Genomic DNA, 22,831 nt, shown 5'->3' with positions numbered 1-22,831 from the left:
ACCTCACAGCTAGGAGACCAGGGTTCAATCCCACCCCCGGGCATCTCTGTGTGGAGTTTGCATGTTCTCCCCGTGCATGCGTGGGTTTTCTCCGGGTACTCCGGTTTCCTCCCACATTCCAAAAACATGCTAGGTTAATTGGTGACTCCAAATTGTCCATAGGTATGAATGTGAGTGTGAATGGTTGTTTGTCTATATGTGCCCTGTGATTGGCTGGCGACCAGTCCAGGGTGTACCCCGCCTCTCGCCCGAAGACAGCTGGGATAGGCTCCAGCACCCCCCGCGACCCTCGTGAGGAAAAGCGGTAGAAAATGAATGAATGAATGACCTCAGTGTTAAAAGGTAGCAGCTGTACCATGACAACACCAGTGAGTCTTGAGTTCTGCCATTTTTATCTGCTGCATGCTGTCAATCACTGCAGCAATGAGCGCTGTGTCGGATTATTCCTGTGTTTTCTCCCTCTCTTGCCTTGGGTTGACTTTGCACTCTATGCCTATTTGTATCCTTTGCGCATTTGCCAAGAATGCGTCCCCTTGCACTACAGAGAGGGAGCCCTGAGGTCATGTCTTGACGTGTCGACACTTACAGCTTCCTGTTTGCAAATGAATGGCAGCAAATGTGTGTTTAAATAGAATGCTTTGTCAGTGAAACAGTTAAAGATGTGTGTGGGCTGAGAAAGCAGCCCTGTGGTACTCCTTGGTCTCATGCTGCTGTGTTTTTCTCCTCATGTGGAAAACACTTGACTCAGCTTCAGTGGGCATTGGCAGAAGCGGGTCATTGGAAGAGGACTGTCAAACAAAACAAGACATCGCTTGGGGAGGAGGGGCAACATGGTGAAGAACAGCGGAAGGAGAGACGGATCACAATGGATCACGATGGATCACGCTCCTGTTGATGAAGTCTCAGAGCCGCAATAGAATGTCTATGTTGGGCATCACCACTGCCCTAATTGAGCAACAAGCTAAAACTCTTTATTGTGTAGCCGTCAACGGCATGCAGCAAAACATGCTAGCATGGACAGTGAATCAAACTTTTTCAGTGCACTTAAAGTATAAACATATCTTTCTAAGCAATGTACATATTTACACATTTTTCATTTATAAATAATAATGTACATGTTTATACATGGTGAGATAAAACACTGAGCGGCTAGTTCCAGTAGTACTATTGGTAGTAGCTGTGTGTAATGTATAGTATTAACAGTAGAAGTAGAGTATAATATATACTGTATAGCAGTCATCTTTTGACCTATACATGCGTATTAGATTGTTTTGTATTTTAACCCGGACAAATAGTGGATGGCTGATTTGCATGAATATTCTATTTCTAATGTCCACAGCGCCCCCTGCAGGGCAGTGAGAGGAATACACACGCAAAGGCACGTCATGGGACGACATTAAAATGGTTTATGGTCCACCACTGTCCAGAGCAAGTCTGCAGCACCACCTTGGCGAAGGGCTCCTCCTTGATGGGCACCACCTCCAAGCAGCGCCCCGTGGCCATGTTTATCACCGACTTGTTCTGCGGGAGAGAAACTCTCTGTGACAGACCGCCTCTTGCCCCCCCCCCGCCTTTCACCTCACAAGACGCAGGTCTCACCTGACTGTAAATCCACTTGGTCATCTGCACGTCCTTCACCTGGTTGCAGACCATGTGTTGCGGTTCGTTTTTGCTGGGATCGTCTACCAGGCAGCGAGCGCTCCAGGAGAAGGTGCCCAGTGATCCCAACATCAGCTGATACTCTGTGGTGTAACGAGTCAGCTGAAGGCCACAACGTGAGGACAAATGTCACCGCCAAGGACAATTAACAAGGGACAATTAAATGTGAAGGAACAGACCTGATTGTGGTAAGTGAATTTCTGCCAAGTAAGATTCCTTTTTAGAGCATAGAAAACCTCTTTTGTTATCTAAACATTATTAGAGCCCCCTAGACATGAAATAACACCCCTATAGTCACATTTACACTCCTATTACCCAATATAGTCCACATAATAAGACAAAATAAGCCATTTAAGACAGACTTGTGTGTTCCGGTGCTTGGGGAGCTGACAGGAAATAACATTGGGGTTGAGACTTTTAGCTGGGCGTGGGTTACGGTAGCCCGTGTTAGGGATTATTGTGCCTGCTGTGACATCATTCAAACCTGTTGTTCCAGTGATCGAGTCTGGTGCTTGGGTGTCATACCCAACATTACAGTAATATTACTAGTGACCGAACTTGCTATACTCATGTCATCACAATGTATTTGAATGAGTCTTACGAATGCCTTATATTTGTATTTTACATTATTTAAACAGGGCTGCACAGCAGATGAGTGGTTAGTGCACAGGCCTCACAGATAGGAGACCTGAGTTCAATTCCACTCTTGGCCATCTCTGTGTGGAGTTTGCATGTTCTCCCCGTGCATGCGTGGGTTTTCTCCGGGTACTCCGGTTTCCTCCCACATTCCAAAAACATGCTAGGTTAATCGGCGACTCCAAATTGTCCATAGGTATGAATGTGAGTGTGAATGGTTGTTTGTCTATATGTGCCCTGTGATTGGCTGGCCACCAGTCCAGGGTGTACCCCCACCTCTCGCCCGAAGACAGCTGGGATAGGCTCCAGCACCCTCGTGAGGAAAGCGGTAGAAAATGAATGAATTATTTAGCCATTTTATGCATAAAAAGGCACAATTAAGGCAACAAAATATATGAAATGTGCTTCAATATGAATATTTTCTGACTAGTAATCCACAAAACAGTGATTATTAATATCATATATTTGAAAAATTGTGGAGGCGGCACGGCGGTCTGGTGGTTACCCCGCCTCTCGCCCGAAGACAGCTGGGATAGGCTCCAGCACCCCCGCGACCCTCGTGAGGAAAAAGCGGTAGAAAATGAATGAATGAATGAATGAATTAATGAAAAATTGTGGTGAAGCTGATAATTCAAAGCGCGAGGTGACCATTTTTTTGTATATTTTTGTATAAACTATAAAAAATTTTAAACCCAGCAAAAATGTAAAAGTACTTTTTGTTACGTCTTGGCTTCGGCATTGTGACACGACCCCAGTATGCAGAGAGCAGGAGACCCAAGTGCAGATAAAAAGTCTATTTAATTAGAAATGGCTGAGAAATGGGGAGCTACAACAAACAATGCAACAACAAACTAGGGTGCACGCACCTGAACTAAATAGGAGGGGAACCCAACTAGCAACAGGTGCGAGTGAAAAGGGAAAAGCAAAGCAGGCAGACAAAACCCAGGGCAAAACAGGAGATTCTACCAAAACAAGAGCATAGAACAGGAACCAAGGCATAGAAGCAGAAACCAACTAAACTGTCACACAGGCTAGCTCGAGGATCGTGACACTTTTACGAGAACAAAGTCAAAAATGTGTGTCGAAAAAAGGTGTAATCCTACAACAAAAAAGTCATTTTATAAGAATAAAGTTGTAATTGTCATGATCTGCACTTGTTTTGGTCTGCTGCCCCTTGTTGTCTCTTTTCTGTCGTGCAGCGGACTCCTGCCTTGCTCTCCTGGTCTGCACACCTGCCATCCGCCATTAGGCCTTCATATACCACTCCACTTCCATTGTTCCCCTGTCCCCTGTAAATCTTTATTTGTATTGCTAAGGGAATAACTGGGGACTCAGGTATAGAACCATAGGTGGTTTATCGTATATAGATGAAGCCTTTGAATCGAATGTATCGTATCTTAAGGACCACACCATGTGAGAAAGTGATATGACACGTCTGTCCTACCTGAGGCCACATCCCGTGGCATTGGTACAAGATGACCGTATTGTCACCATCAGCGCCCTGGTCCAAACACAAATTCTTCACTTCGGAGTTGCGCATCTGAAATGACAACGTATGTTTCTTCTTTCAGCTGAGCATGTCCAACAAAGTCAGACGGGCATGATGGCGTAGACTGACATCTCCATATCGGATGGTGTTATTGAAGTTCCCTAGGCTCGGGTAGATGTTATCCAGGTACCACTGGAAGTTTTTACACTGAAGTCTCTTCCTCAGCTCCACCCTCTCAGAGATGTCTCCATAGTCGATGCCGTGTTTCTGAGGAAGTGGTCACAGCAGATTAGAGCTTGTTTTAAAGTGCACGAATGAGAGCATGCCAACGTGTCACCTCCATGTTGATGTTCCAGGCCATGTAGACGTTGAACTTCAGTTCGTCCATCCACACCTCGGCCACGCGCAGGGCGTTCCGCCGCATTGGGGTGTAGATGTTGTCTACCAAGTAGGGCTTCTTGACGCGTGCTAAGTGAGCCACTCGGGAACACGGAAGAATCTCCATGCTGCCGCCGCATGTCCACGCCTGTAGGGGAGGAGGGGCGGAGTCATGGAGCCACCACAGGTAAGAAATATAACATGTATCAAACATGGAGACCCATGACATCTGTGCTTCTACCGCCTCTTAAGACAAATGGGGGTTATTCAACTCAATTGTTTGGGGTGGGGGGGCACAGACAACGAAAGAGCAGGGGCCAAACTTGTCGCTTGTATTCACTTTCGCTTTCATTTTAGCAGCAAATGGCTAACATACTCTTATATAAAGTCAGAAAATCATTAACCAAAAGAGATGTTCATAGTAGTCACAGATCCTGATGATGTTTTAAAAATTCACTGCAAAAAGATAGTCAAAGATCATCTATATGGCAGAAGCGCTCCACTGTTTTCAAGGAACTACTGCAAAAAAAATCCCAAATCCTCTATAAAACAGGAGCTATGATGTTTTTAAGAACCTACTGTAAAAAAAAGCTAGTCCAAGATCCTCTATATGATAGTGACGTTTTTCAGGTCCCACTGCCAAAACAAGTCAAAAACAGACACATTTGCTGTTTTAATGGTGCAACTGCACAAAAAGGTAGTCCAAGATCCTCGATATAACAGTGCTGAGCTCTTTTTTAAATTTTAGTACCTACTGCAAAAAGGCAAGCCAAAGATCCTGAATATTACAGGAGCTCTGATGTTTTTAAGGACCGACTGCAAAACAGCTGGTCAAATATCCCCTGTAACACACAAGCAAAGGTCCAACTGCAAAAAGAGTTAGTCAAAGATCCTCAATATGGCAGAGCGCTGTTCTGTTTTTAAGGACCTACTGCAAAAAAAAGTCAAAGATCCTATATATGACAGGAAGAGCCCTGACATTTTAAAGGACCTACTGCAAAAAAAAGGCAAAGATCCTCTATATGTCAGGAGGAGCCCTGACATTTGAATAGACCTACTGCAAAAAAAATAAGTCAAAGATCCTATAAATATGACAGGAGGAGCCCTGACATTTTAAAGGACCTACTGCAAAAAAAGTCAAAGATCCTCTATATGACAGGAGGAACCCTGACATTTTAATGGACCCACTGCAAAAAAAAAAAATAAGTCAAAGATCCTATAAATATGACAGGAGGAGCCCTGACATTTTAAAGGACCTACTGCAAAAAAAATAAGTCAAAGATCCTCTATAAAACGCAAGCACTTTGTAAAGACCTCTACAAAAAAGCTAGTCAAAGATTATGTTTATGACAGGAGCGCTCTGCTGTTTATAAAGACCTACTGTAAAAAACCAAGTCAAAGATGATCTACATGACAGGAGGCCTGATGTTTTAAGGAAGTACTACAAAAAAGCTAGCCAAAGATCCTCTATATAACAGGAGCGTTCTGCTGTTTTTAGGAATCTGCTGCAAAAATGTTGGGAGTTGGTGTGATGTTATTGACGTTCACGTTGAGCAAGCAGCTAAGCTAGCACATATGCTTTCTTGGCCACTTAAAGGAGAAACAGGACACACAAACCCTGATGGCCAGTTCCACGTTCTCCCCTCCATAGATATCCATGCCCGGGTCAAACAGGCCCAGCTCTTCAAAGTAGACCCTGTTGACCAGGAAGGAACAGCCGATCATGGCGGGACTCCTGCGACGGCAACAAAACACAGGCATGTACATTCAACGACGCGTTTCCAACCAGCTGATGTGTTTGGAGGGAGGAGTTTGGACCACCTCATGGGGGCGGTGTCATCATTCTTCTGCAGCCATTCTATGGGCGTCTTTGCGTACAGGCACCACAGCTGCCAGTCGAAGCCGTGGGCCGGGCTGGAAAAGGGCTGCACCTCAAAGGTGTCGTGCTTGATGTTGTCGATGGTGGGCAGGACGATCCTCGTGCGGTCCTCCTTGATTCTGGACAGAATGGGCTCAGCCCTGAGAAGCAGGCGGTCACATTATTGTCTGTGCTGCAGAGACGTACGGATTGATCCAGACATCGATAGTATCGATACTAATGGTAGGACAGTCAGACCCAAATATAGTATATAGTAAATATAGTATGTGGGTTTTTTATTGACTAATAATAATAATCCATTAATAATAATGGATGCGTTTGATACATTATGCCCTATGCAGTGTTGAACATGTTACTTTAAAAAAGTAATTAGTTTTAGTTACTTCTCAAAAAAAGTAACTGAGTTACTCCACTACAAAAAGTAAAAGTAACAGTAAAGACAGGTACCATTACAGAGGTTTGCAGTTATTGCAGCCGACAGGTGTTTCTGTGGGTTTGAGTTGCTCACACATGACGTGGACAAAGTTTTTTTTCGGGGACATAATGTACATTTTACCTTTTGACATTAACTAGGTTAAAGTAGTGTCTGTACTTCCATTTGGCAAACGTTGTCTTCTCACTAGAGTCTTCCTCACTAGCCATCTCTCGCTATGCTGTATTGCACTTTGGACGTACTCTAAACACCCGCCCACCCAAGTTCTCTGATTAGCTGAAGATGCAATGTTATAATAATAATAATAATAATAATAATACATTTTATTTCAAAGCGCCTTTCAGGACACCCAAGGTCGCTGTACAGAATATATAAAAACACCAATATAAAATACAAGATAAAAGAGAACATACAATGTGAAGCAGTAAAAGAGAATAAGCAAGTTTGAACAGATGAGTTTTGAGTTTGGATTTGAAGATGGGAAGGGTGGCAGAGTTACGGAGGTCAGGTGGCAATGAGTTCCAGAGTTGGGGAGCACAGCGGCTGAAAGCTGTGCTCCCCATAGTGCTAAGGCATGCAGAAGGTACAGTGAGATAGAGGGAGGAGGAAGATCTGAGGGAACAAGATGGATTGAGAATGTGCACAAGGTCAGAGAGGTAAGGGGGGGGGCAAGGTTATGGATGTACAGAAGGACTTTGTAGGTGATTCTTTGAGTCACTGGGAGCCAGTGGAGTTGCTGCAGGATTGGGGTGATGCGGTGGGATGAGGGGGTTCTGGTGATGATCCGGGCAGCAGAGTTCTGAACCAGTTGTATTTTACGGAGGGATTTTTGAGGGAGGCCGAAGAGGAGTGCGTTACAATCGTCGAGGCGGGAAGTGACAAGGCTATGGACGAGGATGGTGGTGGTGTGGGGGGTGAAGGAGGGGCGTAGATGATTAATGTAGCGCAGATGGAAGTAAGCTGACCTGGCGACGTTATTAATGTGAGATTGAAAAGATAGTGTTCTGTCAAGGATGACGCCCAGACTCTTGACCTGAGGGGAGGGGGAGACTAAGGAGCTGTCGATGGAGAGAGAGAAGGAGTCAACTTTAGATAAGGTGGATTTGGCGCCAATGAGTAAGAATTCTCTTTTATTGCTGTTAAGTTTCAGAAAGTTAGAGGTGAACCATGATTTTATTTTAGACAGACAGGAGGTGAGGGAGGGGGGTGGGAGTGTGGAGTTAGGTTTGGAAGAAAGGTAAAGCTGGGTGTCATCCGCGAAGCAGTGGAAGTGAATGTTGAATTTGCGTAAGATATGGCCGTGGGGGAGAAGGTTATGAAGTGAAGGGGCCCCAGGACAGAGCCCTGGGGCACACCTGTGGTGACTGGGGAGGGGTCGGAGGAGAAAGACTTAAGCTGTATGAAACTGAGTGCAGTCTGTGAGATAAGAATGTTTTACTAAAACCTGAGCCAATCATCATTGCTTATGTGGTTATCGCACCCCCTCTCTTGTCACCCTGCATCACTCTCACTGCGCTGCAGATTAGTTATGAAGTCGGTGATATATTTTTAGGCGGCTTCAGTAACGTGCAATAACGGGTAGTCAAAAATGGACACGGCGTTATGCTGACAATAAAAGTAATTACTTACATTACCAGTTACTGAAAAAAGTTACTAACGCAATGATTTGAAACGCCGTTATTCCCATCACTGGCCCAACGGGACTACCTCCTACCTCGTGATTGTCTCACCAGAATGGGGTAAACTCCACGTGGGCGTCAAAGAAGCCCGTCACCTCTGCGGTGGCCACCTTCCAGCCCTCCAATCTGGCCCGGATCAGCCCCTCCCTCTTCTGGTTCCTGATGATCTTGACCAGGCCGGGGTAGCGCTTTTTCACATAGTTCTCCAGAGGTCCTTTCAGCTGCTCTGGAAGCCGTAAAACACAACATCAATCACATGCATTCATTCATTCATTCATTCATAGGCAAGCTACCGTTATTTGATTTCAGGAGGATTTCAGTTCAGACCAGAGAGCAATGAATGACGGCTTTCACAATACTGAACTTTTTCCATCCGACACACATAAAGAGAAACATGGCGTCGCACCTTCTCACAGTTACATCAACTCTCATCAAGTCCCAAAGTCACTGCCTGTGAAGAAGCCTGCTGGTTGAAAAGCAAAAAAAATGTAGTTCCTGCTGTTTGAGTCCAACCCCAGAGCAGGTGGCCGTTGTGGTATGCATGAGCTAACGTTCTAATGTTGTAATGATGTTCTACTTATTATGGAGGCAAAAGGTTTGAACTCTTGCCACACCACCGCTTGTGCTGACGTCACCTAATTGCCTTAAAAATTGCTTCAAAGCAGACAGGACAGACAGGTTTGTCTCCTCCAGGGTTGAACCGATTAAAACTGTCACCTACTTCTGCATTGAAGACATTTAGGGATTGCTTTCATTTCCTGATATAAAATATATATTGAATATTGTCGGTAGACCAGTCCCTGTTTTACAAAGGGATAATCAGAATCTGAAAAATAAAGCCCTGATTGGAGCATCACTTGTGTAGTTTTGTTTTGTTTTTTTGTCTAACGTCTGTGACATTGGGCGCAGTTTTCAAATGAATGAATCAGGATTAATCACCATTTGCCACTATGTCTGAATCATGCCCATGCAGCTACAAATGAACTGAAAATTTAAATCATGAAAGAAAATTCATTCATTCATTCATTCATTCATTCATTTTCTACTGCTTTTCCTCACGAGGGTCGCGGGGGTGCTGGAGTCTATCCCAGCTGTCTTCGGGCGAGAGGCGGTGTATACCCTGGACTGGTGGCCAGCCAATCACAGGGCACATATAGACAAACAACCATTCACACTCACATTCATACCTATGGACAATTTTGAGTCGCCAATTAACCTAGCATGTTTTTGGAATGTGGGAGGAAACCGGAGTACCCGGAGAAAACCCACACATGCACGGGGAGAACATGCAAACTCCACATAGAGATGGCCGAGGGTGAAATTGAACCCTGGTCTCCTAGCTGTGAGGTCTGCGTGCTAACCACTCGTCCGCCGTGTAGCCCGCTGAAAGAAAATGTATTTGTCTAATTCTAGTCTCTTGAATAGGAGCAGAACATTTGAATCACACTAATAATTAGGTGTTGCGTTCAGAGACACCTGTGCGCCTGTAGCTGTATTTTCTGGGATTTACGAGCTATATTTGTTATGCTTGGATGTTGCAACTTCCGCAGTGTAGAGTCACATTAGTGAGTGCTACGAATAGTGTTCCTTGTCTTTCTGTTTATTTATAGGCCACACACGCATGACACTATAAAGCGGTTTTTGTGATGTTCAGAGCGTCCCTGAATGCACCTCACGTTCGGCTCGTAACAATGAGTAATGCGAGGAGGAATCCGTTGCGAGTGGGTAAGAGATGGAGCTATTATATAGTATACGATGTTGGAATTGCACTGCTGTTGATATGTTCCGGTTAGAATAAACGTATGCGTCAGAGTCTGAGTGGCTATGTTGGGACGCGATTATGTCTTCGTGTGCTGTCATAAAAGAGAGATGCGTCTTGACACAATGCCCGTGTGTTAATTACGCTACACAGTATGGATTCTAATTATGCATTATGGATTCCAATGAATTAATCAGTAATATGCTATTTTTGACCGCCCTAAACATAAATCAACGTGACACTTTTTGGTGCTTAATGCCACAAAATAACGTTAATTAAAAAATGACAGTGATATTGATTGAGTGGCTTATATTAGCGTATTTTGACAAATACGCCTCGTCAGGCTAAGTCTATAAGACAGCAATATTTCCCTTGTTTGTTTTATATGAATTTATTGAACAAATATAGCAAGAGCAGTTCAACTGTAATATTTGATGTGCTACACAATAATTAGAATTATTAAGTGGTTTTAAAATTACTTTTAAATGGCAAAAATATGCCTTTGAAGAATAGCTAGCATACTTGATACACTGCCCTTTTGAGGAAGCCATATCCTGGTCACATGACTGTCACACGTGAGGAAGGTTTTTAAAGGGAAAGTGCTTTTTTAGGTCCTAAGTCCTTATGTGAGACATGACCACATGTCATTCTCGTTCTTGTGTGTTCTAAATATGTCAAAACAGGTAAAAAAGAAGCAGGTAATTCCATGCACGTAATGTAACACGCCTAGAAAATTTCCCCACTGAGGGACAAATAATGGCATATCTTATCTTATTAAAACCCCCCCAAAAACTTCCAACAACTTCCGATATACATCTTTTGACCATGTAGTAAATTCATTCATTTATTTATCAATTCATTTATTTTGGTAATTTTAAGCATTAGCGGAACTTACTTCCTGGTTTCACATAGGAACATAGAAACAAAAGCTACACTTAGCATTAATGTTTCCAAACTCAAAGCAGCAGTGGCGAGAGCTCCAATATGTGGCTTAACCTTTCAGTATAGTGGACTGAGGCGTTGTGTGCGCGGCACTGATACGCTACAGGAGAGCGTGTGGTGAAGCTAGTCCCTAGCTGGATAAAAGCTAGCTGGCGTGGCGAAGTGTCACTCATTCATTCAATCATTTTCTACCGCTTATTCTCATGAGGGTCGTGGGGGTGCTGGAGCCTATACCAGCTGTCTTCAGACGAGAGCAGGGGTTCATCCTGGACTGGTGGCCAGCCAATCGCAGGGCACATATAGACAAACAACCATTCACACTCACATTCATACCTATGGACAATTTGGAGTCGCCAATTAACCTAGCATGTTTTTGGAATGTGGGAGGAAACCGGAGTACCCGGAGAAAACCCACGCATGCACGGGGAGAACATGCAAACTCCACACAGAGATGGCCGACGGTGGAATTGAACTCGGTTCTCGTAGCTGTGAGGCCGGCGCGCGAGGTGTCACTATGCCAGTAAAGTAGTTCTATGGTGTAATCACTTTATTCATAAACAATGTTGCTGTAGCTTGATTAATATGCTGACCACATTATGTAAATTGAGCATTTGTTGTGTTTTTTCAGAAGGCTTTTTAGGCAGAATAGGTGCGTCCCATTACATCCATTCGTAGCTGCCTCTTTTAGCTGTTTTTATATCTTTAGAATGCACAGAAAAGAGAAAGACCTGTGTTCATGTCTCACAGAAGGATTGTGGATGATTGGCAAAATTCTAAAAAAAAGTGCACTTTTCCCCTAAGGCCCGTGAAAGTAGTCCTGCTATCACACTCATGCACACAACAACAATGTACAAAAGCAATCCAACATGTTGCGTTTGATCTGTCAGTGAACTCATCAGACTTTTTCCTCCTGGACCCAAACACTTCCTCCCCCTCACAAACACGCAAGCATTCTTGCCAAGTGAAAATGCTCACCACTTGATTCACTATAAATGTCCAAAATGTGCAATTTCCAACAATTTAATTTTTCGAAAATTGAAAAATAAATTCCTTACTACCATACCACATAACAGTGGAACCTTGGGTTTCCTTATTTGGAAACCATTACCAAAGTGTCTGAATCGTCGAATAATAAATGAAACACAAGGGGTTAGTACGCAGGCCTCACAGCTAGGAGACCCGAGTTCAATTCCACCCTCGGCCATCTCTGTGTGGAGTTTGTATGTTTTCCCCGTGCATGCGTGGATTTTCTCCAGGTACTCCGGTTTCCTCCCACATTCCAAAAACATGCATCTATATGTGCCCTGTGATTGGCTGGCGACCAGTCCAGGGTGTACCCTCTTGCCTGAAGACAGCTGGGATAGGCTCCAGCACGGTGGTGACCCTTGTGAGGATAAGCAGTAGAAAATAAATGAATGCATGAAATGGATAAATTGTAACACAAGTGTTGCTTTTAATAAGCATCAGAGGTCCACATGTGTCAAATCAACAAAGAAGCCATTACATCTTTGATCGGCAGTTGACGTGCGTGTTTGGGACAAATCTGACTGGCCAACATATGTGAGGGAGTTGAATTTGCGAGAAAATGACGCAACATCATAAAAATCTCGGCGGGCCTTATTAGGAATGGAGCGGTTCATCTTACGGACCGTGGTCGCTGTGGTCGTCCACCAGGATGATCTCCTTCAGCAGGTGGGGCGGTGTGTGATTGACAGCTGAGTGCACTGCACGCAGGATGATGGACAGAGCCTCGTTGACGAAGATGAAGATGAGGGCGATTTGGGGGAGTTTGCTCGGGTAGGACAGCTCTTTGCATCTGCAGACACGAGAGAGACCGTTTTATGTTATAAGCGTTACATAAAAGAGATGATTGTATTTACTATCATTCATGCAAGTTTCCTGTTTGGGAGCACATGACTTGAGTTTATTTTTTGAGCTATATTTGTGTCAGACAGACCCTCCAAGTTGGACGTACACTCACCTGCTGGGTCTGAAATCCGGGATGGTGCGGTCCAGAGAGATTCTGTCGCTCAAGTAGACGTTGTAGCCGTAATGATCGTTCACATTTTGGGCTTCTTTCTTCTTGTTTGGGGGCACCGTGGGCAGCGGTCTGTTTTGGCTCCCATTGTTGCCACCCTCGATCAGGCCCAGGGATTTGGACAGACCTGAGAGACCGAAGCGCACAGCAAGGTCACTGACTTCCATCCAAATAGTAAAACTGCACTTAGTGTTGTGCCAATCCTTGATAATGTCATGTACTGTAATCATCATGTCTAATGTGAGAGTACTACATACAGTACAAGTACATATACAAATACTTTATGTATTCTTTCTGACCTAACATCTTATGAAATAGGTTCTGGTTCTACCGTTCATGTGTCCGTACACGATGTCCTCCAACGACTTGACCCTGTTGCCTAGTTCATCCTTTGTGGTCCAGCCAGTCAGCCTCGGCCTCCTCGCGTCCACCGGAATGTCTGGGTGGAAGATCTTTTGAAACGGGCGGGTGTTAATGGCGGTCCACACTGTCATGAACCCCACCAACCCCATCCCATTGATCAGTAGTAAAAGCTTCCATCGTCTGGACCTCACAGCCATGAAAAGATAGCTACCCCAGGTAGCGAGCACGGTGTGTTCTCTAAAAGCAGACGTGGCTGAGCAGAGTGAGAGGTGCTGCTTAGGAGTAATTAGCACATGGCGATCAAGTTTTGTTCCACTGAGGGCGGGTTTCCCCGCGGGAATGTTAAAAATGAAGTGAGGCCACGCCCCTTCACAGGCAATGAAGTGACAGGTGACAGCAGAGGCTGAGCATCCTCCTAAAAGAGTGTGACAGCCTGTGGCACTTCCTCTCTGGGGATTTGCTCCCCGGCGGGTGTCGGCCGGCGCAGTGGGTTGCCTTGCTGCCTTCGCCCTCGCCCTTTCTTTTGTCTGCCTCACTGCTGTAGCCCCGACGCTGGGGTTGAGGGGGAGCTGGGGTGTTATCCCTTGGCGGTCCGTATCTCCCTGGTTGTGGATCTGGGACTCCTGGTTCCCCCGCCCTGTTACACCCTACCCAGTTTAAGATGCTTTATCAACTTTTTTGGACTTTTATTTCCCACTTTTATTTTTTACAGAAGCTTGTCAGGTTAGGTTGATAACAGTTGTCATACTCTTTGATGAATACAAGTGCAGTCATGCCATGCTTAACAAATAAGGATAATAATTCCGTCAGGCAGCCATTGAAATTGAATCAGCATTGAAGCCTCTTAGTTCAAATGCATCCATTGTCCCACACATGTTCCCTTAGGGAAATAATGTAGACAAAAATTGTCTGTTTCAGAATCAAGCTGCCACCATCATGAATAAAGTCTGTCCAGTGGACAAAAATGAATCTATTGTAGTTGATCTTCCTGTTGAGGTAACTCTAGTGGTGTCTTAATGGGCCGCTACATCAAAAGATGGCAGCGGAACTGGAACACATCGACAAATGGAGAGAAAGTAACGCCGAGCGATTGAGCGGTGTGACTTTTGTGCTGCAAACGTATTACTCTTTTGAACGCATGTTGTTTTGAGAAGCAAAAAAACAAACAAACAAACAACTAAACGATCACAACTCGGCTCACAGGACGAAGTGGGGAAAAAGTCAGCTTTGATGCACTACATCGCTGATGAGCATTCGTATTCATGTTTAACCATATGAAGGTTTTTCTGTCTAACTTTACAATAGGGTATACAAAAACACTGAGAAGGTAATGAAGAACAAATGGAACAAAAGGCTAACTTAGGGTTAGGTTGGTTTGTTCCTCATTAATTAGTGTGATTTTGTACACATTATTGTTACCAAATTTTCAGGCCCATGCCTTTTGTTTCTTTCACTGTCAAAACGGGGTCCTTCAACAGAAGACAGTTTGGCAGGGAGTGTCATGCAATCTTGAGTCATTCTAATGATAATTGGCTGCCATTTACTGGCAATTGCATTGACACCATTAACCACCATACGTAGGTGTGCCTGACTTGGAAGCAGGAAGTGCCACTTTGGCACTTGGTTACTTTTTCCACTGTAGCCGACTTTGGTGTTGCTGCTGGATTCAGTTCAAGGCCGGGTGGTACCTGAAATGACTTTCTATTATCCCAAGGTTACGCCTCTGAACAGCAAATAAGAGGAAATTTCTATTGTTGACTATTTTTTCGTCAAAACAGACAACACACTTTAGTCCTTGACATGGCACATTATTTACAGCTGAAAATATCAATATAAAAGGTGCAGAAATGTCCAAATTAAGGTGGAAACTGCAAAACATTTTAGCAAAGATTGAACATTAGATCCGATACCAAGTAAATACAGGGCCAGTATCGCTGATATTGATACCGATACCAAGATTGGTGCATCATCAATCTATAAATCTGAATGAATTATGACCTTTTTTGTGATTTGGCTTTTAGATTATTAATCAATTACATTTCCTGAAATAATTTGGCCAGAGCTTATAAGTAATACTTCATTAGCACAGTAAGTGTTTATTCGGAAATAACACAAAATCACCTGAGAATATTGCACTGTTTTTTTGATAAAAACCTACAAAATTATCATTCCACAACAAATATTATTATTATTATTATGCATGGTGTATCAAGTGGTTAGCGCGCAGGCCTCACAGCTGGGAGACCCGAGTTCAATTCCACCATTGGCCATCTCTGTGTAGAGTTTGCATGGGTTTTCTCCGCGTACTCCGGTTTCCTCCCACATTCCCACTCCCACAAATTGTCCATAGGTATGAATGTGAGTGGTAATGGTTGTTATATATATTGGTTGTTATATATATATATATATATATATATATATATATATATATATATATATATATATATATATATATATATATATATATAATATATTTAGTTTTCAAGCTTCATGCACACTTTAGCTCACTCTCTAATTGAGTAATTTATTACCAAGTCAACAGAATACATACTGTATATATAAGAAAAAGCACACAACATGCTTTTAGATGATGAACCAGTTGCTGTTTATTTGAAGGGAGGAAAGGTGTGATCACATTGCATTGTTCACAATAATTGCTAATAATTGTACAGCACAATTGTAATGATCATTGTTAGTTTGGTTAGCAGCTGAAAGTTTTAAAAATAAATATTTTTTTTAATCGTGATTTCCCTAAATGCACTCTTTGCAGTGCTTTGGTTTATCCCGCATGCTAAAAATATAAATGGGTGTGTCATTAATCCTTAATTGCAGTAGATTATACAACAGCCATATTGACAGACAGTGATAACAATAAGTATGAAGAAGTATAAGTGTGAATGGTTGTTTGTCTATATGTGCCCTGTGATTGGCTGGCCACCAGTCCAGGGTGTACCCCGCCTCTCATCTGAAGACAGCTGGTATAGGCTCCAGCACCCCCACGACTCTCATGAGAATAAGCGGTAGAAAATGATTGAATGAATGAGTGACACTTCGCCACACCACGCGAGCTAGCTTTTATCCAGCTAGGGACTAGCTTCACCACACGCTGTCCTGTAGCGTATCAGTGCCGCGCTCACGCCTCAGCCTCAGTCCACTATACTGAAAGGTAAAGCCACATATTGGAGCTCTCGCCACTGCTGCTTTGAGTTTGGAAACATTAATGCTAAGTGTAGCTTTTGTTTCTATGTTCCTATGTGAAACCAGGAAGTAAGTTCCACTAATGCTTAAAATTACCTAAATAAATTAAATTATAAATAAATGAATGAATTTACTACATGGTCAAAACATGTATATCGGAAGTTGTTGGAAGTTTTTGGAGGGGTTTTAATAAGATAAGATATGCCATTATTTGTCCCTCAGTGGGGAAATTTTCTAGGCGTGTTACATTACGTGCATGGAATTACCTGCTTCTTTTTTACCTGTTTTGACATATTTAGAACACACAAGAACGAGAATGACATGTGGTCATGTCTCACATAAGGACTTAGGACCTAAAAAAGCACTTTCCCTTTAAAAACCTTCCTCACGTGTGACAGTCATGTGACCAGGATATGGCTTCCTCAAAAGGGCAGTGTATCAAGTATGCTAGCTATTCTTGAAAGGCATATTTTTGCCATTTAAAAGTAATTTTAAAACCACTTAATAATTCACTTAAAACCACTTAAAACCACTTAATATGCCATTATTTGTCCCTCAGTGGGGAAATTTGCTATTAATGGTGGGCTTTCTAGGCGTGTTACATTACGTGCATGGAATTACCTGCTTCTTTTTACCTGTTTTGACATATTTAGATAGATAGATAGATAGATAGATAGATAGATAGATAGATAGATAGATAGATAGATAGATAGATAGATAGATAGATAGATAGATAGATAGATAGATAGATAGATAGATAGATAGATAGATAGATAGATAGATAGACTCCCTTTATTGTCATTGCACAAAAACACAGTAGTGAAATTGCCAACGAAATGTCGTTGCCTGGCTCCCATATAATAACAGACACAAAAGAAGATAAGTGATAATAAATAATAATAATAATAATAATGTGGAGAATAAATAGATAGAATAGACACCAAATATGAACAACATAATGTAAAGTGCAGCGTGAACAGTAAATTTAAATAAATAATTATAATGTAAGAATGACGTGTGGTCATGTCTCACATAAGGACTTAGGATGATGGGCAACCCCCCCCCCCAAGCACTTTCCCTTTAAAAACCTTCGTCATGTGAGACAGTCATGTGACCAGGATATGGCTTCCTCAAAAGGGCAGTGTATAAAGTATGCTAGCTATTCTTCAAAGGCATATTTTTGCCATTTAAAAGTAATTTTAAAACCATTAAACCCTTTTAAACCCGCATGCTAAAAATATAAATGGGTGTGTCATTAGTCCTTAATTGCAGTAGATTATACAACAGCCACATTGACAGACAGTGATAACAATAAGTAGGAAGTAAGTAGGAATATTCTGATTGTCATTGAAATGGGTTACTTTATTTGAAGCATGCAAGGTTCCATAAAAATACATCATATTTACAGTAGAACGATTCAACGGGAAGGAGCAGGAAGAAGGAGCGCTTTTGCAATCCTACCCCTTCTCTATATCACAGCAATCATCAATTTGTATTGTATTAAATTCTCAAGGTGGTTAGCGTGCAGACCTCACAGCTAGGAGACCGGGGTTCAATCCCACCCTCGGCCATCTCTGTGTGGAGTTTCCATGTTCTCCCTGTGCATGCGTGGGTTTTCTCTGGGTACTCCGGTTTCCCCCCACATTCCAAAAACATGCTAGGTTAATTGGCGACTCCAAATTGTCCATAGGTATGAATGTGAGTGTGAATGGTTGTTTGTCTATATGTGCCCTGTGATTGGCTGGCCACCAGTCCAGGGTGTATCTCGTTCATGATCGACACAGCACTAGTTGTTGCGCTTTTGAGTCGGAAGGAACGTGAACATGAGTGAACGGACTGACTCGAAACGGCTGACCAGGTCTATGCACAGGGGGAGATCACAAGCTAACGACCAATTGACCGAAATGAACGGATCTTTTTACTGAATGATCGGGTTCACTGAAATGAACGGTTTTGCCAACCACTATTTCGCAGTACTTAGTGCAGTTGTATGCGTATGCGCAGTGACGCGTGTGTCAAAGAAATGTGAAGAATAAATGTGTGCATTCTTAGTAGGCACCCCTGCTCTAGACAATGTTTGGTAAATTTCACTCGTATTTCACACTCGGTCACCCAACATTGCACCACTATAGTGAAACCTCTTTTTTGTCATATTCTCTAAGGCAGATGTCCTTAACCAAGAATAGTTTCACTCTTTTCTGGTGCAACAGTCATTATGATACAATGGAATGGGGCTCGACTGGCCAATGACAGATTCCACAGAAACAACTCCTTCAGGTGCAGGTAGGCAGTCTTAATTCTTGACCCAATGCATACAGAATGACAATGCTACTGCATCTGAGAACAGTGGGTCATGATCCACCAGTGTAGAATTTTGCCACACAACATTTAATCCATTCTTAGCTGGGGCGTACTTCTACCTTCAGGGGAAAATACTTGTACGACCCAAGTATTTAGTCAGAGTAAAACCGTTCTTGGATGGGGCGTTTATTTTCCAAGGTAGTGTTATGCCTCAACTAAGAATGTTTGTGGTGCGGCGAGGCCTCTACCAGCCACCCCACTCTATTGTACCCAAACTACTGTCGTTTTGCACCACAAGTGAAATTATGTCCCGAACCAACAATTGTTTCACTTCTACTACAACAGTGGTTACTACAGAATGGGAGTGGAGCCTCTGCCAGCCAACTCAAACGACTATCGTTGGCCAGCAGAGGCCTCAATCACGCCAACACAAATGGGTGAAAACATTCTTGGTTGGGACCAATGCTCCCTCTTGGCAATCGCACACTGCTCACACTCTCAGCACACAGCCAATTTATGTCGTGCGGTAAATACAACCTGCAAATGAAACAAACACGTAGCAATTTATTCTGTACCATTTTATAATGCAGCTCGGTGACAGGTAACAACAAGCGGACACAACGCAATGACGACTTGTATATATATCTATCTATATCTATATCTATATCTATATATATTATATTATATATTATTGATCAATATAGATCAATTTATATATATTACAATATATTTACAATTTATAGTCCAGAAAATACGGTATATATATATATATATATATATATATATATATATATATATATATACCGTATTTTCTGGACTATAAATTGTAAATATATTGTAATATATATAAATTGAGTATAAGTCGCACAAGGCCGAAAATCCATAATAAAGTAGAAAACAACATACATAAGTCACACTGGAGTTTTGTGGGTAATTTATTTTCCAAACTATTTGACCAAAACAAACGATGTTAGCCTCTCGACATCCATTGCAGCCTGGTCATCCTAGAATGGGGATTTCGCCCATCTGCGATCCTTTCTCAAGGTTTCTTTTACCGCAATGGATTTTGAGTTTTTCCTTGCCCTGATGGGGTTCAGATCAGGGGATGTTGTCTATTGTCTATCATCTACTGTTGCCTGCTTGTTAAGCCCGTTGAGGCTCTTTTGTGATTAAGGGCTCTATAAATAAACTTGATTTGACGTGATCCAGGTGCTATAGTCCTTTTAATTGTGCGTTGTCAAACATGTCCAACAAGCAGTTGAGTCCCGCCTTCGCAATAAAAATATCATGCTCGTAACATTTTACATAAAGAGTCCAAGCAGATCAAAACAGCCATGATCAACATGGCTGACGTTCAAACACAATGAGTTCCTCGTGCCAAGAGTGCCAGGCGGCGGGCCGACTTCTCCTTTTGGAAGTGTACCAGCATTCCTGGGCGTGAGCTCTGTGGTCTCCATCTGGAACACCTTTCAGGTTCAGCTGTCCAACCTCCTCAGCCTCCTCCAGCGCAGCTCCTCCTCTGATAGGCGGAAACCATACGGAGGGGGAGGGCCTTCTCTGTGGCTGCGGGGTCCTGACCAACAATATAATATGACGACGGTTAAGGCTGAAGCCCCTCACCTTGTCATCACTAAGCTTCTCCTGCTCTATAAGACCCAGTCCCCCTCTTTTACAAAATAATTGTTGATGCTCACCTCTGTCATAGAGGCTGTTCCTGATGGCCGCCGCCAGCTGCTCCTCTTCCGTCAGTCCACCTGTGTAAGATGAGTCACGGGCTGTGTAGTCATGGCTTCTACTTGAGTAGCCTCCATTGGTACCACTGTAGCCTACGCACACACACACACGTATGTTGATGCAGGGTCGTCTCAACAGCACACCAAGTGATGCAGTGCACGGGGTCACCTGAGGATGAGTAGGTGGCGCTTGAGGTGAAGGTGCTGGATGTTATCCATGCTGATGAGCACACAGGTGAAGTTATTGTCGTGTAAATGCCTTCTACATGGTCATATAGTCGCATACCTGCACACATCTTCATCACCTTCTTCAGCGGTCCAGAAGTGTAGAGCAGGCCCACCAAAATACCTGACAGGTGACCAATCAGGGAGGTCCTGATGAAGAAGATGAGAATAACACTGGTTATTCTCATAGTGCGTCCAACAGAACTAGTGCGACTACTGACCCTGGTGCTGTTATATGGATCAGCACAAGCTCCACCCAGCTAGCATAGCGATTGGATACAGGGAAACCCATCACATAGGTCACACCCCCTGGGTAGTAATGGTTACTGAGCACCTTCAAAGCAAAAATCACCCCTAGAGAGAGAAAAAGAAGAAAATGAAACCAAATGTCAAATCACATGTCAGGTTGCTTCACCGCATATTGTCAGATTTCTTTTCCACTTAAAATTGGGACTAATGTGTTGTTTTATGGCAACAATACCGTATGCCTAATTGTTTCTTAATGGGCAAAACTGAAATTAAAATGTAGATATATAGAGAGTATCATAAACAGGTATTTTAGCGTTTTTATGAGTTAGCGTTATTTGCATTGCTTTATCTTAGAACGTAACCCCCCTCCACTGTATTTAAATTTAACCTGAGAAGCCAACTGCACATGCATTGCTGTACGACTGGTCCTGGGTCAGCTCAGTGAGCGCTGCCTCCAGCCCTACGTAGACTACTCCTATGAGCAGAGAGAAGACAGACAGCACGTAGGAGAACCAGACACTGCCCAGCCGCCGCTCCAATCTGATGCCTTTCATGAGGAAGGACACCATGTTGAAGTACAGGTGCATGTCGTCCGCGTGGTGCACTGGCGACAACAGCAAGCGGCGCCAGTCTTTCAACAGGTACGCCTGCTTGACGCTCACACAAGCCTGGGTCAACAGAGGTCAACAGTCAGTGTGAGAGGGTTGGATATTTCTGTGTATCACTGTTAAACATATCCCCAGTACCTGCATCAGTGGTGCTGCAGGGAACAGGAACAGGTACACGTTAAGGCCCAGGACACCCAAGGTGACAGGGGGGATGTTGTTGAAGCCCACATGGTACAGCTGGGAGGCCAGGAGAAGCAGTCCCAGCTGGGAGCTCCTCTCTCGGCGCCGCATGATGAAGACCACCAAACAGAAACCTGGACAACACACAATGTGAGCCCTAGGTCTCGCTTTGAAAAACAACACTTAAGTTTTGAAAAATACTGTTTCGATTAATAACGTGCACTTTAATGTTTCAGCCATGATATACACGTACATTTGTGTACGTTGACCTGCAAATAAATTGCCCCACATATGACAGGTGACTATAAGTGCTGTAACACCATCAACTTACTTCCAGCTGAGATCCAAACTTCTTCCCGTTTGTTCGGCTAATGCTAATCCTAGCGAGAAAGTCCACTTTGTGGGCTTCAAAACGCTACAATAATGATGAGAAAGTGAAACCGAAGTTACAAAGCGACACTTGTTTGGACTGTACCACGTCAGCTCAGTGTGAATTTGTCATAATTGCGCGTCAATAACCGGAAGCTTTACGGTACATCACGTGATCAAAACATCTTACGTCATGTCACACATGCGCAGTTGCACTCCCTGCTCATATTTTGCGGAAGTATGCTAGGCCCACGGCCATCGCACTTTTTATTACCGTGTTCCGTCGAAGAACGCAGGAATTGCCATATGTTTAAATTAATTACAATAACAGAATAATACGATGGGTGGTGGCTATTTTGGGGGAGATACAAGTCTTCACAGACGAGGACTTTTGCTGCCCCTCAGTGGTCAGAGTGAAGGGCTGCCGTGTTAATTAGCTAAACGCCATTGGAGTACAACATTACATTATCATTTTTAAATAATTCAAACATAATATTCTAACATATTTTCAGTTGTCACTGTGATTAATAATCACCATTAATGTTCTTTGATAATTAACGAAAGACAGTTTGGCTGGCTTAATGTATAGTATGGCAGTGATCGTAAAAGCGATCCCAGCTCTAAAAGGAAGTTTAAATGTATCACTTTGTCCAAATAGTATCGGGTGTCAATTACAGACACCTGTGTCGGGTGATGCATGAATTATTCACTAG

At 43.2% G+C, this 22,831-nt stretch overlaps 2 protein-coding genes across 3 annotated transcripts; both read right to left on the bottom strand.

Annotated features, from left to right (window-relative positions):
• Window positions 1-864: 864 nt before the first annotated feature.
• LOC131135034 (polypeptide N-acetylgalactosaminyltransferase 17-like) lies at window positions 865-13,452 on the bottom strand. Its single transcript, XM_058080826.1, has 11 exons — window positions 13,224-13,452; window positions 12,836-13,019; window positions 12,504-12,670; window positions 8,205-8,379; window positions 5,984-6,181; window positions 5,780-5,897; window positions 4,122-4,310; window positions 3,914-4,051; window positions 3,740-3,835; window positions 1,600-1,761; window positions 865-1,521 (listed from the first exon to the last, which is right to left on the bottom strand). The coding sequence occupies exons 1-11, from the start codon at window positions 13,450-13,452 to the stop codon at window positions 1,384-1,386; spliced, it is 1,794 nt and encodes a 597-aa protein (XP_057936809.1). The 3' UTR covers window positions 865-1,383.
• Window positions 13,453-19,557: 6,105 nt separating this feature from the next.
• On the bottom strand, window positions 19,558-22,269 carry rhbdd1 (rhomboid domain containing 1). Of its 2 annotated transcripts, XM_058080113.1 has the most exons (8): window positions 22,081-22,269; window positions 21,708-21,883; window positions 21,350-21,629; window positions 20,934-21,066; window positions 20,774-20,862; window positions 20,657-20,707; window positions 20,449-20,580; window positions 19,558-20,327 (listed from the first exon to the last, which is right to left on the bottom strand). In XM_058080113.1, the coding sequence occupies exons 2-8, from the start codon at window positions 21,858-21,860 to the stop codon at window positions 20,230-20,232; spliced, it is 936 nt and encodes a 311-aa protein (XP_057936096.1). In that variant the 5' UTR covers window positions 21,861-21,883; window positions 22,081-22,269; the 3' UTR covers window positions 19,558-20,229. The 2 variants fall into 2 exon arrangements, 1 of the variants encoding a protein (XP_057936096.1); XR_009131431.1 differs by lacking the exon at window positions 20,657-20,707 and having other exon boundaries at window positions 20,449-20,656.
• Between the last annotated feature and the right edge of the window lie 562 nt (window positions 22,270-22,831).

Source organism: Doryrhamphus excisus, chromosome 8 (assembly GCF_030265055.1).
Source record: "Doryrhamphus excisus isolate RoL2022-K1 chromosome 8, RoL_Dexc_1.0, whole genome shotgun sequence".
Classification (NCBI taxonomy): Eukaryota; Metazoa; Chordata; class Actinopteri; order Syngnathiformes; family Syngnathidae; genus Doryrhamphus; species Doryrhamphus excisus.
This window is presented reverse-complemented; position numbering and strand designations above follow the sequence as displayed.

Excerpts from the sequence above, each read along its gene's own strand:
- LOC131135034 (XM_058080826.1), bottom strand. The coding sequence starts at position 13,452 with ATGGCTGTGAGGTCCAGACGATGGAAGCTTTTACTACTGATCAATGGG. Across the intron at positions 4,052-4,121 it reads CCTGGAACATCAACATGGAG|AAACACGGCATCGACTATGG; the intron begins GTGACACGTTGG and ends CCACTTCCTCAG. Across the intron at positions 1,522-1,599 it reads CCAAGTGGATTTACAGTCAG|AACAAGTCGGTGATAAACAT; the intron begins GTGAGACCTGCG and ends TCTCTCCCGCAG.
- rhbdd1 (XM_058080113.1), bottom strand. The coding sequence starts at position 21,860 with ATGCGGCGCCGAGAGAGGAGCTCCCAGCTGGGACTGCTTCTCCTGGCC. Across the intron at positions 21,630-21,707 it reads CTGCAGCACCACTGATGCAG|GCTTGTGTGAGCGTCAAGCA; the intron begins GTACTGGGGATA and ends CTGTTGACCCAG. Across the intron at positions 21,067-21,349 it reads ATGTGCAGTTGGCTTCTCAG|GGGTGATTTTTGCTTTGAAG; the intron begins GTTAAATTTAAA and ends TTCTCTCTCTAG.